General features: G+C 41.2%; 1 protein-coding gene across 3 annotated transcripts in view; it reads left to right on the forward strand.

The window, feature by feature from the left end:
* LOC134619570 (protein bicaudal D homolog 2-like) overlaps positions 1–16192 on the forward strand; it is a 41731-nt gene that overhangs the window by 3306 nt on the left and 22233 nt on the right. For all 3 annotated transcript variants that reach the window (XR_010092011.1, XM_063465467.1, XM_063465468.1), the window contains exon 2: positions 13361–13573. Coding sequence is in view for 2 of the 3 variants with exons in the window: in XM_063465467.1 (XP_063321537.1) it covers positions 13361–13573 (213 nt within the window). In the remaining variant the exon portion in view is untranslated. The remainder of the gene's footprint in view (positions 1–13360; positions 13574–16192) is intronic.

Raw genomic sequence — 16192 nt, forward strand, 5'->3', positions numbered from 1 at the left:
TCATATTGCTCAGACTTTATCTTTTTCATACATTTCTTTTTGGTTCTGCTACTTTTCTTCTGATTTTTTTTTGGGGGACGCAGTATGTTGTATCTAAACCAGTCAACAGCTGATTTGTATCTAACAACCAGCCCTGATAAAAGCCTAGAGTGGCTACTAATAAAGATATGAGTGTGGACTTTGACCAAGTTATCACTTATTGCACAGGTTCAGTCACAAGGTGAAGTAGTTAATGATAGTATACCAACTGGAGCAGTGTAAAAGCACAAGATGACTGACTCTACTGTTGTTCATATACTTATTTTAAGCTACTCACAGATTACATCATATGTCACACCTCCAGTCTGAGTAATGTACAACTTCCTTTGTGAATGTGTGGAGAACTAGAGAGGTTTTGTATGCCCTTTCTGGCTTTTTTGCACTGTATAAATGTATATACATTCTCAGGTGTAAAACTGATCTGCTTGCAGCTTAAATGTGTTTTTCAGCCCTGAATTTTTTGTAGAAATTTAGGGCTCAAAAATACTGAACCCACCCTTATATGCTCCGAGGCCCCTTGCATGGAAAAATTTTAATAGTATGAAGGTCAAATTTTTCATGGAGTCACTAAATACACTAAAGTTATTGTACACAAAAAAGGGGGAAAAACAGCTGATTCTGAGGGGGAACAGATCTGTTTGATCTTATTTCATCATTCAGTTGCACAGACGCCCTGTTCCTATCCTCCTAGTATACCAGCAGCATTGGAATTCAACCACACAGTCAGAAAACTGAATTTTGTCAAGGTCGGTCGAACCCGGGTTCCCTGTGCTTGGCTGTTTGCCCTTTTGTGTGTTTCAGCTCACTGGGGTTAACTGGTCTTGAGTTTCACAGACGAAGAGAGACATTAAATGGCAGCAGGACACAGCGTATGACAAAGGAGCGATAGAGTGAGGCGTCCCATTGTAGTTACATTTGAAAGGATCGGTCAGTTTTGTCCCTTTTGAAATGGCAAAACCACTAAAGAATATATACCAATGTCCCTAAACAAAGCTATCTGGTGTGACTCTAAGCCCTGTGTTGTTAAATGGGTTGGATACAGATTGGACGTCAGTAGAAAATACGAGGTGGACACAGATCCATCTGGTGCCTTGTATGAAGAGTCGTAAATAAAGTCGCTCTCATTTGTATTGCCAATGCAGGCTATATTTCATCACCAGCTGCTTGTCTCTCACTTTTAGAATCTTTCTTTTTTTCTCTTCACACATTTCCTCCAACCATTCCTTTTGTTTCTCACTCTCTAAGCTTGAATATTTTCAATGGGCTTTCAATCTGTGTTATCTGTGGACCTAATATGTGGCCTTTCAGTACTGTTTGGGGGTTTCTGATCTGCCCTTTTATCCATAATTTCTTTTGCCCAATGGCAAGACTGCAGTTAAGGGGTAATCTTTTCTAAATGGCACTAAATAAAGTCCCAAATCCCCTTCCCTCTGGGCATAAGAGGATGAATCCCAGCCGCTATGCGCAGGGCTTACGGCAGTCTGGGAGTCTGCCAGGACCAACAAAACTCAGCAGCTTCCACTGCCGGGCACAGGTAGGTGCTTTTTGGGTTAATGCTTCGCAGAGGCTGTCAGGTCTTCTTGGGAAGCTGCCCTGTTCTCCTTTGTGTAGTTCATCAGCTGCGTCTGGTCCATAAGCCTACTCTAATGGCTGCCAAGCTGAGCAGTCTGTGCTCTGGGTGCCGTCGAGCCTGGCAGTCTCTTCCCTGAGTCTCAGTTTTTCTAAAGGAGTGCAAATGATTGTAACCATCACCTACGCAATACATTTACAAAGGAATTTCCACTATATCTTTTATGTTTCAAGACAAGAAAGGCCCACTAATGTATACTAATGTTACTTTCTGCTTTGCAGAAAGATAGCCATATTATATCGCCAATATATTAAAGAATAATTTCCCCTAGTTTTAGGTAAAATGATCCTCTAATCACGAATGATTTTAAAAGCTTTTGGCCCTAACTCTTCTAAACAAAATACAATCAGCTGCCGTCCACAGTTCACGTACAGGCCACATTTACAGCAGCAGTGGATGGCTGTTCTCGGCCTCAGTGAGTAAACTGTTTAGAGTGTTTTTGGCCTGGACGTTTAAAGAGAGGTCTGTTTGTGCTGTGTGCTTAAATGCAGCAAATTGAGGATTTCAAAAGCCCTGCTCAGGCAAGGGCTGATGTAGAAAACATGCGTATGTGTTAGCAGTTTCTTGACTGTTTACACGGCTGAAGTTCCTCACTTTGACTTTCTTTTCTTTTTTTTGCTACAGTAAACATGTTGAAGTTATAAAGTAATCTAAAATAGAACACAGTTTAACCTGAGAATAGTTAAAAACAGTAAAGTTAACATTTCTCTATATTTACCATACTTAAACCTTAATATGCAATTCATCATAATCATAATCATAGTTATGCTTATGATGAAACTACAAGTATACATTTTCAAATGTGGATTTTTAGAGAGCTCTTCTGTGCATTTAAACAAGTCAGAAGTGCGTATAGAGAAGCTGTATGGCAACCCGGCACAGTCATGATTCTGCTAGTGTAATCCAATTACTGGAGACTAGGGCCAGATCAGGCAGGAGCCCAGGCTAAATGCAGAAGATGAGGTCATTGTGACTGTATGCGTCTGACAATACAACATAGTTCACTCAGGCAAAAGGTCTCTAGTTTTCCGTCTCCTAAACTACATACTGACTTTAAACAATTCCAACTGTCAACAAAGAGCACTGTGTGCATACACGTGACTAGGCTAGATGTCTGTGTGTGTGTGCATAAGAAACACAATAGATGCTTATTCCTTCACTCCTACATGCCTTCTTGTCTGTGCTCTATAGCTTCATTGTGTCTCTCGGATCGCATTTACATTTTCAGCAGCTAAATAAAAGAAAACCACCCCAATTAGCAGTTACTGCACTCATTTGTTTGGTTTTCATAACTATAGTATATGGTTTTAAGGATAACGTTTCCTGTCAGTAAAACCTTGCTGTTTAAACTGTTAAAATTCAAGACATACAGTCTTTCTGAAAGATATATTAGTTAGCTTTAGATCTATCAATTGTTGAACATGCTTTTAAAGGTATGACTAATGTCATATTTATTTATACTGAGGTTATGCTGTTTTATATAAACAGATGAATCAGCTAGGAATGTGGGTAGTGCAAAGATTTGATTTTATATTACAAATCTTGTCTGTGTCATTCCTATAAAAGGGCCCATAGATTGACTCGTAGGGCTGGATCAGACTGCCCTCAAATCTTCCTTATCTACTCTGTTAAAGAATCCAGTCGACACGATTGGCACCCTCATATGAAACACGTTAACGATCTCCAAAGCTTGTTTATGGCTTTGTGTTTTGATAATAAATCTTGGGTGCAGGTTTGCTGTAAATCATAAGGCACAAGCGAAGCTTTCCTCTATCCAATCTCTTCTTCCTTCTATTGAAATGAAGTCATAACTCACCGCCTGTGCCCCCCCAACTCCACGTCCTGTTTACTTGCGAGGAGTCTTTTTATAGTGGATAGGAAGCATATGAAATATGGCTCTCCATCAGAGCGGATACCTCTTAGTGTATGAGAGGAAGCGGGCAATTCAGGCCACTTTTGCCACACCTGTCTGACAAGAAAAAAATTAAAATGTTAAAGAAATGTTTTATTTGCTTTTTTTCTTCTTTATCAAGAGAAATACTCCTGTACTGGTGTGTTAACATCAGCACTCATTATGGAGCGTTTCCTCTCAGAATGATCAGGGTATTACCACAGCAACATAGAGAGGAATTGAAATTTAATAGCCTTTTGAGTTGCCGATCTTTATTTGCTTCTGTAGATCAAAAGCGGTGCTGTTTAACATTAATTTACAATTCCACTTGTACTGGAAGCGTTTAACTTTTATCGAGCCAAGGCCAAATTTTCACATTTACAGCAGCAATTATAACCTCATTCAAATACAGAAAACGAGATGAGATTTGAAATTGCTGATGTCCTTTTAAGGACTCATTAAAAAAAAAAAAAGATGTTGACATTTCCCATAACTGAGGTATAGTTTATTCTTCTGGACTTTGACTTGTGCAGGGTGTAGTAAGTTTCCTTTTAAGGGTTATTGTTATACTTGGATGAAGAAACGATAAAGGTGGTTGTGCACGCTTCTTGCTTAGTAACCTGAATGAAGTGCAGGAGCAAACTTGGAATAGCTACAAGTAGACGGGGGGCTTTATACCCCAATCTCACTCCAAGATATTCACCTTCTTGCATACACATCTGTAGGGTATGCCCCACCCATATCCTCCCACTTAAGAGGAGTTTTGTTTACAGCTCCTTTGTCTGCAGATTGTCCCAGGACACACTATTTTGAAGCAGCCGAAGACGAGATCAGGGATGAGAACTAGACAGATAGAGATCTTTGTTTGCATGGGTACTATCTGGCACACCCCTCTCTGGTTCCTCAGAAATTCTGCATTGTCTGCTCATCTCAGTTATTCCCTGACTGGCAGAGTAGTGCTTCCTATCTCACTTAAATTAAGTAAACCAGAGGGCAGATTGTGAACAGCATCTTTGCTTTTTATTAGGCCATCTATTCAAACATTAGCAAACCCAATTTCAAAGGGTCGTCCCTTCACCCTGGGGGTCCTTTTAACTTTAGCACCAGGAAACAGCAGCATGTCTGCATTCTCCCCACACGCCATAATCACTCCCATCACCTTCCTCCCTTCCTTCATTCCCCCAGTAGTAAATAGGCTAGTGGGTCTGGGTCCTCCTGTTCCAGTGTGCCATACCCAAGTCTCCTGGTGCCCACACTTTGAAACCCTCAGGCGTAGTTGGCCAGGGGAGGGAGTGGATAGAAGAAGGGAGGGGAGATAAGAAGACGGAGCTGTGTATTGGGGCAGGGGGCTGGCTGTACGATAATGACAACATTAGAGCTTGGGTTTGGAGAGATGAAAGAGAGGAGGGTTTTTAATTGGATATGTGCCAGTCTCTCAGCAGTCCTGCAGTCTTGAGAAATGGGGATTGAAGACATGAGAGGGAAATGCACGGGCTTCCTGTGGGAACCAGTTCACTCTTTTAGTTGGAATAGGAGTTTCTCTATCAGCTAGCTTAATGAGTTAAAAGCGCTGGGACTAATTGGCTGTAATTTTTGTATAAAAACATGGTTTATTGCAGTATCTTATGATAGAATTGTAGGCTTTTTTTTCCAGCATTTGTTCAACGTTCAGGGCTTTGTCTTATCTGGTTTTCAGTTGTATTTGAATTCTCTTTGTCAGAGAGGTTTAAGCGTTGAAGAATTGATTAAGTTTTGCTGTGTATGGGGAAAAAAATCAAAGAAGGCATTCTTGTCACTGTAAAAAGACAAGGCATTGTATGTAATCTACAGTCTTCATTTGCTCACAGATATGATCTTTTATATGCTCAGTGTTAGCATACTGAGACCCACTTTATTCTTTTCAAACTGATATGACCTCAAAAAGAAGACTTTACGCTCTGACCCAAGGTTTAGCCTCGCTGGTAGAGAGAATCCATGCACTCACAATAATTTAAAGGATTTAATTACTGCAAATGGGGAAGGGAGGTCATTAGTTTCTGTCTGGCCAGGAGCAGGGCCAGAATCCCCCAAGAGACAGTCCTCTGGGTTTGGGATGGCCAGTGGAGAGATATGAGAAGGTGAGATAGGACAACACATTGAAGAGAGCATGAGATAATTTTATCCTTCTTCATGAATAGAATAGTGGTGACAGAGTTGATTAGGAATGATTAATCACTGTATGCAAAGGACAATGTTAGAGGCGTCTTAGAATGAGAATATGTGGAAAAGGGCAAATCAAGTTTCTGCAGTCCTTCCCCCATTATGTCAATACTTCAGCCTGATTGATTAGACATGTCTCAGCACTAATGTAGCCTAGGATGATGAAAGTAAATGCATTAGGGTTTCATATAGCATTAGTTTAATAAATGGTTATAGGTAATGATAAAGCTTTTTTAACAGCAAATGCACAAACAAGTAGATTCTACATTTTCTTCACCCTCCCCCTTGTTCCTCTAAGCCTGACCTTGGATCCTTACAGACAGCGTGCTCAGATGCGGGTGTCTGAGTTCACAAATTTATGTGTATATCTGTGTTTGTGTGTGCGTGGCCTCAGCTGCAGCCCCAGCTGCTCCCCTTGTCCCTGAACGTTGGTATCAAGAGGCTGTTCATTTTTGGAAATCATATGTGAGGTTCCACAGGGACCAATGTCTCGGAGCCCCCAAAAAAGACTCGGTCTGATTGAGTGTTCATTGTTTACTGTTGATGAAGACTTGGAATTGAGTAATTTGTCATCTGTGACAGTAACTTACTGGAAGAGAAGGATATAAATGCGCTTCATTTATTTATGCTCACAAATGCTGCTGCCTGTAAGAAACTAGCATCCATAAAACTGTATTTTTTTCAGTACTGTCAGAAATATCATTATTGCAAATTTAGCACACATCTGTAGGGTTGATTCGAATCAACATCAGACCAGGATGTTCTTTGTGCAGACAAAACTGGAGAGGCATGCGTGTCGACTGTTGCCAGAGAAAGAGGGAGGAGAGCAAGCTGTGCCGGGCTGAGCTCTAAAACAGCCATCTGTGTCAGTGGCACCCCTCGCGTTGCCTTTACTGACCTGCCTCTCACTCTGTCACTGTAATTGGCATAGTAACCATAACAACAGCTCTCCCCTCTGGGGTGTGGGCACGTGGACGAGGGAGATCTCATCAAGAATGAGTATCGGGGAGAAAAGGGAACCAGCAGGCACAGATAACGTTGGCTTTGCATTGCAAATGATCAGTGTTGTGAATGCTGAGAGCTGGTGCTTGTATAGGGCATTGCAGTGATATGAACAGGGATAAAGAATCCAGAATCCAGCTGAGGCGCTGATATGGTGGTGCAGTGTATCTATAAGAGCCTATTGAATCTCTGCTCTCCCTTGAGGCTTTATCTTTATCTTCCAGTCTGTAGTAGATTTAGTTGGCAGACAATAGAGCCAACATACAGTGCCTTCTTGCTTTTAATTGACTGCTAAGAATAAATGGTAACGACAAAAGCAGAGTTTAAATCTTGCACTTAACACATCGTATCACACAAGACAGAGCAGAAAATTTTTAATTGTGGAGTACTAAACAAAACTAGTGACCTACGCGTTAGACATTTCAGGAAAGATCTAACTCCATTTCTCTAAATGACCGGCATGAAAATTCTCATTTCTCATCAATTAGTATCTGTTTGTATCATGTGTACTTTTTTTTTTAGTATATTGACTGAGAGCTAAAGTAAGCTGCACTTTGATGGAGGTTCTTTAGCTTGCTGCCGAGGGCATAATGACTATTTTTACTCTCTAATAACACAGGAGCCAGGCAGTAACACCTATAGTGTTGAGCCTTCAGGCTAACACGGACAGCGTAATGGCAGTGCGAACCTGGTTTTGCTCTTTTTTGCAGGTGTTTCACTTCATAAAGAAGGTATTTTATGGGAAGTCCAGTCTTTGTAGACGTTTGAGGAATATAAATTGACGTGTTTGAAGATGAAGACTGACTTCACACAGAATCTCTAATGCTTCCTTCGGATTGGTAGCCAATGTGAAGGCAGAATAAAACATGAAATGTAGTTTTCCCCAGCCGGATATGATGAAAGCTCTAACAAGCAATTACTCATTATAACATGAAACAAGCTGGTAGAATTTATGTAGCTACTTAGTATAACTAAGCCCCTGCTGCCCAGTTATGCTATTCTGATATTTCTTTATCAATGAGGATGACTTTATCAGTCAGCTGTGTAAAGGGCCTCATGAGTCTGATTAGTACATTTCTCTTACACAGAGGCCTGTGTGTTTGTGCTTAATTGCATGTGTCTACCTACTCCCAGTGGCTCCATCCCCTTTGGCGTTCTCTTTTTTTTCCCCTCTCTCTCCTACCCTGCAACACAATAGATCCACAATCTGGCACAGCTTTGTGGTTGCTTTTAAGAGGTGCACGCCCTTCTAGTCCCATGACGGTGGAACACGCTGCTTCTCTTCTTGAGGCAAAATCATTTCACTTTTCATGAAAATTTGCATTTCATCAAGTCACATGCAGGTGTGTTTCTTTGACCTCTGCTGTCTGATGATCTCTCTGGAATATTCCTTTCCATTAGCATACAGTGCATTGCCTCTGTCCTTTGAAAACATGAGCCGTCTGCAGTTTCGGTAGATTCCCTATAAGGCCTGCAGCATTCGCCTGTTCAACCTCTATCTCAGTTGGGAGAACATGCTTCAACATGGCTTGAGTATCAGGTGGTGCGTTATGGCTGGCTGCAAGGAGCACGGGCAAAATTGGAAATGAGATGTGTGTGTATGTGTGTTGAGGCTGTGAAATTGTCCAGACCTGTGTGTGAATAATAGCCCAACAGCTCTGTGCTATGCAGCAAATCAATGTGGCTCTGTGCCAGGCAACAGCAAATATCTCTGCCTCCCTCGTTTGCGTTTCTCTCACTGTTTTTTTCCCCTCTCCCTCCTCCTGCTCATTCTGCTTGGGACTTTTAATGCTTTGCATACATATAACTGTTCAACATGAAAATGCCAACTACATATTCAAGAACCCCTGTTATATTATTGCTTATTTGGTTGTAGAAAATTGGTTTTTCAATGTCCAAATTTACAGAGAGAGCTGATTTGGGGGGAAGAACTGTCAGGATAGCAGGAAGGAGATTAACTCTTCCCACAGCAAGAAAGCAGGGGAGAGTTAATCATAACCTCCATGGATTTTTGTCAAAAGATGAAAGTGAATTTGTCTTTTCATTTCCTTCCGACTCCCACTGAAGAGTAAAGTCTGAAGTAAATAATTAGCTACTCTGTCATTCATTATAGCAGCTGTCTCTGGCTTTGGTGTAATGTTCACTGATTAGCAAAAATGTTCTCTGTAAATTTAGTGAATGCTTACAAAAAAACAAAAGCATGCACTACCGCCTGACATGATTTGCATTGCTTACAGTACCTTACTGTACATGCGGTTGCAGAAATAACACAGAGCTATTATGTCCCACACAAATAGGTGAAATGTAGAGTAGTGTATCGGCCTGCTAGGTCACGCAAACAGTACATGTTGCAGAGACACTTTGTTTCGCCAGTGGGTCTCTTGACTTTAACACAATGCTCCATCGCATGAACGGCTGAGAGCCGACAGCTAAATATAGAATCTCCACACACCTTGAAGCTATCTATCTTTTTCGAGTCTCTCGCTGTGCAGTGGCCTGTGAATGGAGATGGAGAGATGGACAGGAAGGTGGGGGGGAAGGGAACATGCCTGTTTGTCGTTATAAACTGCAACTCCACGTGAGCTGTGATTCACGAGGCCAGAGAATCCATTTGGTGTATTTTTTTTTTTTTTCTTCTCCTGCCTCTCCTCTCTTCCTCTGCATTCGCTTGCAATGACAATGCTAACAGTGACTAGCCTTCAGTGTTGCTGAAACACTGCTTTGGAATCTAGGGTCAACTCCAGCACAGAATGAGTAACCAAACTGATCCAGATGACACAGTGTGATATTGTTTAATGTTTTCCACTGGCCCCCAAAGCCCCAAAATACAGCTAAAGAAACAAGAAGTCTCATTGTCTGGAGCTGCTTTGTTGTGCCTAATCGGGCACAATTTAGCAAGATTTTAGATTGTTGATCAACGGCTAGAAAATACTATTGTTAAATGCTTCCTGAAACTTCAGTTAGAGCAATGGTTGAGTTGGATTTCTCATTCGGTTTACATGCAATTGCACAAATGGAAGGTGTTTCATTGTGGCTGGAAAATAAAATGAGCTGTTTGAGTCTTCTTAGTTTTATCCCATCTCTATTTTGTCTGCCTTTCTTCCTGCAGTGGGCTTTGCTTTCCCAGAATGCAAGACCACAGGAGGCTAAATTGAAACCTTAACAATGAGATGTTTTGAGCTGGACCAGAGATACAAGTGTCAAACCCAAATCCGTCCTTGGTTTTCTAATTGGGTTTTGTTACTAAGTCTTCAAAAAGACTTCCTGCCCTTGCAAATCCATCCCTGTGCTTTGGAGCCTATTGTTCTTAATCTCCTTTCCAGAGGGTCTCCAGTAACTGTATCTTTGTAGATCACGTTGTTCTTACTTGATGCCACAGAAACACTTTTCTTCGCCAGTGGGAAGGGAACTGAAAATAGAATTTTAGATGTGTACTTCTGCTCCACAGGGCCTCTGAGACCGGCTGTATCGATCTGTTTGTTACCTGATGGAGACCCAAAGCCCATCTCCCTTGTGCTCTTGACTCACTGGATTAGAGAAGCCCATGCAGCGGGATTCTGGCTGAGAAAACCAGAATGAACTATGTAACCTATATTCTTCCTTTACCACATAAGGCGTTGAAGATTACTAAGTAGCTGTCATGTTCAGAAGCAAGTGTTTAGCGATTCCTGAGCAGAAATCAAAAAGCAGAGAGGTGTGATTGATCTTTGAGTCCTGATTTGTCTCAGCTTCTAATCAGTGTCACTAAAGGCTGCGTCCTTGGTCAGATTGGAGGACAGGGCAGTGATCTCACCATGTTCAAACATGTTTAAACAGCCTTTGTTAAACCTAAGACTTTCTTATCAGAGGACAATCTGCCATAGCAACATTTGTTTTGGAGAAAGATAAGTTTGCAGATGACTGTTTTAGTTTAACCCATAAATGCAAACATCTCAGAGAAACCAGTAATTTGATATAAGCTTTGTCTAAGACTAGAAACATGGCAGCTTGCTTCCTTCTTCAGTAGTCTGCCTTCTTCATGTGCCCACGCATCTGTCTTCATTAATCTTATGACTTGGGTTGTTAGATCCTGTTAGGGTGAGAGAAATGTAAGAGGAAGTAATCAGACAACACTGTCATACGAGGGGGGAAAAAACCAAAAATCAGATGTGACTGGACTAATTTTGTCAGTTCCTCTATCACATGAAGCTTTATCATCACCAGTGATCATGCACTATGATGTACTAAGATCTCTAAAAGCCAGCCTAGGGTATGACCAGCTCATAATGTATGCTGTCATCTGGGTTTTGTGGTGGGATAAATCTTTTGAATTATTGGCTCTTCCTTTATATTGTCAGCTGTAGTCATCTGTGAGGAAATCCAGTCCACACAGCTCACTATTAAAGACCTGTCTTTGATTAGCTTTTAAGAGATTAATAATCCACATTCACATGTCCAGTGTTAATAAAACTGCAACATATGGCAAGCTAAAGATGAATTATAAACTGGGTGGGCAGCTCACTGTGAGATAATAGGCTTGGTCGCGTGCAGCCCCAATTTGCCCTCCTTTTAAAGTAGCCTAAACCCACGCTTGGGGAGCGGAGATTAAAGGCCTTGGGTCACTGGGTTTTTGACTAGGGGCTCTGCGTGTTTGAAGGGCAGGCCTCATAGATTGGATTGATTGGAGTCTTATTCAATAAAACCTATGCATCAAGATTATAATGATGGGATTCTCCTGATTACTGATTGGGTTAATCCTGTCTTTTCTAATAACTTTCTAATAAAATACAGCCTCCTGCTGATTGATGATTTGATTTGGAGAAAGGAGGCAGATGGGGGAGTTATGCAGACACGTATTTAAGTGATACTTTTATCTAGAGCTGCAAATAAAAGGCGAAAAACTATGAACACTGGTTATATGTGGTCAAATCACAGTAGTATTTTTCTTGTTCATACAGTGCATTTTCTGTTCAGAGCACTTCTAGGCTAAATGCAAATAGTTAGTCAATGTGTGGGTTATGTTTTTTCCTACTAACTCATCTGGCTGAAGGACCAATGAGCTTACACTATGGCGACCCTAATCTGTCCCTGCACAGTTCACAAGAATTGCGACTCCTCCTACAGTATCGGTGGGATTGTAGTGAAATTTGCTCTCACTGATCGGCGTCATGTTTGTTGTTTTGCAGGCAGTAACCTGTGACTGGTGATTGATTGTGCGCCAGATGAGCTTTAATCTATTGGATAAAAGTGTTTACAATTGATGTTTAATTTGAATAATTGAAAAGTATTTTGTAATTTTTTTTCAGTACGTTTAGTTATGGTGGTGACATTGTTGTATATAGAGGTTTTACTTGTAGGAAAAATTAGGATATTTACATTTGTTAGCCAATAACAGATATACTTCTAAATGAAACACTGTCAATTCTTTCTTGCCAAGTCGTGCTTCAGTCATCATCTTTCCTGAAATGTAAGCTATGCTAGCTAAACTGCTAAAGCAATGATGTCATGCTCCACTGTAACCCATTAAACTAGTTTTTCAGTCACATATACCTCTTAAATCCTGGAAGTAGGTCAGTTTGACTAATACAAATTTCCTGATTTGCCTCTATCTAAAGGAATTACTGGGATTAATACGATACACAGTCACACAGAGAAAATCCTGCAGCAGCTAGTCACGTGCAGTATAGGCAGTCAGAGAGAGGAGAGAGTGCGCTGCAAACAAGGTCAGATTCAGTGCCTCAGGTGATTTCAGATTACCGCCTGCACTCGAGCTGTGAGGCAAGATGAGAATCAGAATGCCCGTCCGATCACCAGCGGGTACAGGATTGAAAATGAAATCTGTAATCATGAGGTGATTATTTTGAGAAGTGAAAGTGTAGCCTAACCTAGATTCTGCTGCAGTAAAGGTCGCCCTGTCACTATGTGTTTGTGGCTTCTGCCTTGGAGGTTATAGCAAATTAGGGTCAATATAGCACTTATATTAATGAAGCAGTCTGTTTCATATTGCACAAACTGCTATTCACAACCTTTAAGTAGACTGCCTCTTATAGAACGTAGAGGCTTTAGCTCGTAAGTTCTCCATAGTTGTTTAATCTGCATAAGTTCATCCCTTTCATGCAGTCTGCAAAATCAAATAATATCTGTTGACCTTTCTTTACTCTGTTATGATCTCCTAAGGTATTAAGAGCATTAGAATACAGGATCTCGTGATCACCCAGACACTAGTGCATTTGCTCTACTTTTCCTGTTTGGTTTTTCCATCTGTGGAGTCACTGCAGAGTACATGCAGGCCAATATCCTGCAGCTAACAGAGGAGAGAGGGGGAGGAAATGGGGGAAGACAGGATCATGCAGCCCAGATGGAGACTGACTGATTATCTCTACAGAGCAACTGCAGTATTTTTGGGGAGGTTTTTGAGCCTCAGCTAAACCACAGTAGAAGAGATCATTGTCGCTCTGGAGAGGTTGAATCACAAATAAACTTATGTCAGTCACAAGCCTGATAGATGAAAATGAAAATGTCAAGTGATGCTTCATACACAAATCTCTAAATATTCTTAACAACCCCATGACACTATAGTTTCAAACCAGCAACTCTCTCCTCTTTCACTGTATCTCCAGGCCTTTGGACAAGCCTACTCCAACCACAGGAAGGTGGCAGCAGATGGAGAGAGCCGAGAAGAGTCTCTGATCCAGGAGTCGGCCTGTAAGGAAGCCTACTATGAGCAGAGAGTCCTGGAGCTGCAGAACGAGCTCCGGCAGACACGCAACATCCTCACCAACACCCAGTCTGAGAATGAACGCCTTAATGCCATCAGTCAAGATTTGAGAGAGGTAAAGGGAGAACCAAAATCCCACCACTGTTCTGTTCCTATTTTCTAAATAATTTTGAAATTGATTTGTTATTTGATCAGTTGTCCCTAATAGTCTCTTCAGCACTTCAGTATTGCAGTAACTTGCAGAAACAGTATTGCTCTAACCTGCTTTTTAGAACAGCTATTTAGAACATTGAGGGTTGATCATTTATCACCTGATGCATTTTATCTTTCTGGAAAAGCTGCAGAAAACAAACAGATATTCTTATTTATCCCTATCCTGGTATTATTTTTCTCCAGAGTAATCATTGTGCTTTTCATTTTTGCATTAGTTTCAGTTGGTTGTTGAGACTTGTGATGTACACCTACAGTACCTTTATTTGATTGACATTGCTGTCCAATCCTCTGTTATGCAGGGTGTAATTGCAGAGTCTGCTTTTTGACATGCCAAGACAAGATTAAACGTTCTCTAATGACTAGAAACACCTTGCCTTTAAGCCTAATGTGTTGTCCTTTGCACCTAATGCAGTCCAGGGTGGAGTTGTTTTTTTACAAGAAAATACTGAGACCATGGGAAATATGCTGTGTTACAAAAGGTGTTGAATAATTATTCTATTAATGTTTAATTTGTGTGAACCACTGCATGGGACTGCTGCCTTAACTCTGACATTAGTAACATCACTCGTTATAAAAACCCCACCTTAGACAAGCCCTTTTCTGATAACCAGAAGCACAAGGAAGTTGTTTCTCAAAACTGAGCACACCCTTTGCACATTCCTGCACTTTATCATGCATGTCATTATGGAAACCTTTGTATGTGTCCCAATTTGGACAATGTCTCCCACTTTTACGGTTTAATTTACATATACTCACTGCTAATTTGCCCTCATTAGAAGAGACAATTGCACAGCACACAGTGTATGTAGTTCATGTTATTTGCCAATGGTCATGTATGTCCAATGTTGTGTGACTCAGTTGGTGAGGAGGTGGTTAAAATTACAAGAGTGGACTATATATTTAAATCATGCTGTGCTTTAGGGAAGGACTTTTGACACAAAGACGGGGAGACATAAAAGTAAAAAAACAGTAACAGAGGCTGACAGGAAGGCAGAGGGAAGCTTTCACCATTTGAGCTCCTCGCTCCCTTGACGGGCAAATCAAGGCAGGAATACTAAAGAGGGAATCTTAAGTCACAAGTTGTTTGAAGAGTTTGGCTTCGTGTCAAAGAAAGAAGCGGAGTAATGCTAATGCTAATTGCATGCTGATTTGAAAGGGGAATTTATTTGCACTCACAGCTCTAGGTTGGGTGCTTCACATGTCAGAGAGCACTTTCTGCACACTCTAATTTGTTCAGAGTTCATTGGTTCCAAAAATACTTTTCATTTTGAAAGTTAAAAGATCAGTGTTAGCTCTATCGCTGGTTCTATCCCATTCACCCAAATGACACCATGGGATAGGATTCAGGAGGTGGATCGATAGATGTATGAAAGATTAGTGTTGCTATACCCGTTCCATACATATATCTCCACCCCAGCACTGTTCAACACTCAACGATAGGCCTATATTCTGCAGTGTGATATTAAGGATGTCTGGTTTTGTTTCTGTCTGTTCTGATAGCTAATGGCACCTAATCTTGTTGTGTTTTTGCACAGCAGATTTAGCTGAGTCTGCTGTTTTGCAGGTCAAGTTGGTAATTGGGAGGGTGAAGGACTCCCCTCCTGAGTCCCAAGACTTTGGTAGACATCTGCTTGACACAGATGTCAGCAGTGTTTCTTCCTCAGATTAGTGAAAGACTTAAAAATGGCATGTCCTGCACAACGACTTAAGTTCCAGAAAGCTCTAAATTCCACTATAATTAGGTCAGCTGCTGCTCAGCTCTGCATCTACACTGGTATAATTCGAACATTATTGAAGCCAGATGTGCCCCACTAGAAATGTTTTTGTAACAGAGGAGGAGTTCCCCTTTATAAAACCTTGCTCCAGCTTCTATTCATTCATCAGTTTCCAGCTTAAACATAATTACTGATAACATGCCTCTTAAATCTTTAGTTGAATCTTTGAGAGAAAAGCAAATACAGCCTTTGCTGCATGTCGCATGTACAGCTGTAACTGGTGTTGCACTGGTGGTCTCCTTGGCCTTTCTGCAGGTGCCATTCCCTTTATAAACACTCTGTTGCATAGCAATGGGCCCCGGACAGTTCTAATTGGTTGGATAAAAGGGTCTAGAGTGTAAATCACACCATGTATGGGAGATAATGATGCCCTTCCAACTGTACGTTGGTGGGTGCTAGGAGTGTGTCTGGCAGGCAAATAGAGGCAGCCTGGGCACTGAGGCTGGCATTGTGAGTGGACTGACATGACTGAAAGAGGCCTTTGTCTCTTGGATTTCAAATTAGCCCCAAAGCTTAGGCTGGGAGAGGAGGAGGAGAGCCCTTGGAGATGATAAGAATGGTATGAGAGAAAGACAAGGGGGCCTAAAATCCGTTAGAGAACGAGAAACGCTTAATGGGACTAAATCCAAGGAAAATTGAGGACTGTCCTGCTTTTCCCAGACTGCATGGCTAATCAAACTGAGAAAGGAGTGTGACTGAATGACTCAATTTTTCTTTCTTTTTTTCATGGAATGCAGCTGACAGTT

Source organism: Pelmatolapia mariae, linkage group LG20 (genome assembly GCF_036321145.2).
Source record: "Pelmatolapia mariae isolate MD_Pm_ZW linkage group LG20, Pm_UMD_F_2, whole genome shotgun sequence".
NCBI lineage: Eukaryota > Metazoa > Chordata > Actinopteri > Cichliformes > Cichlidae > Pelmatolapia > Pelmatolapia mariae.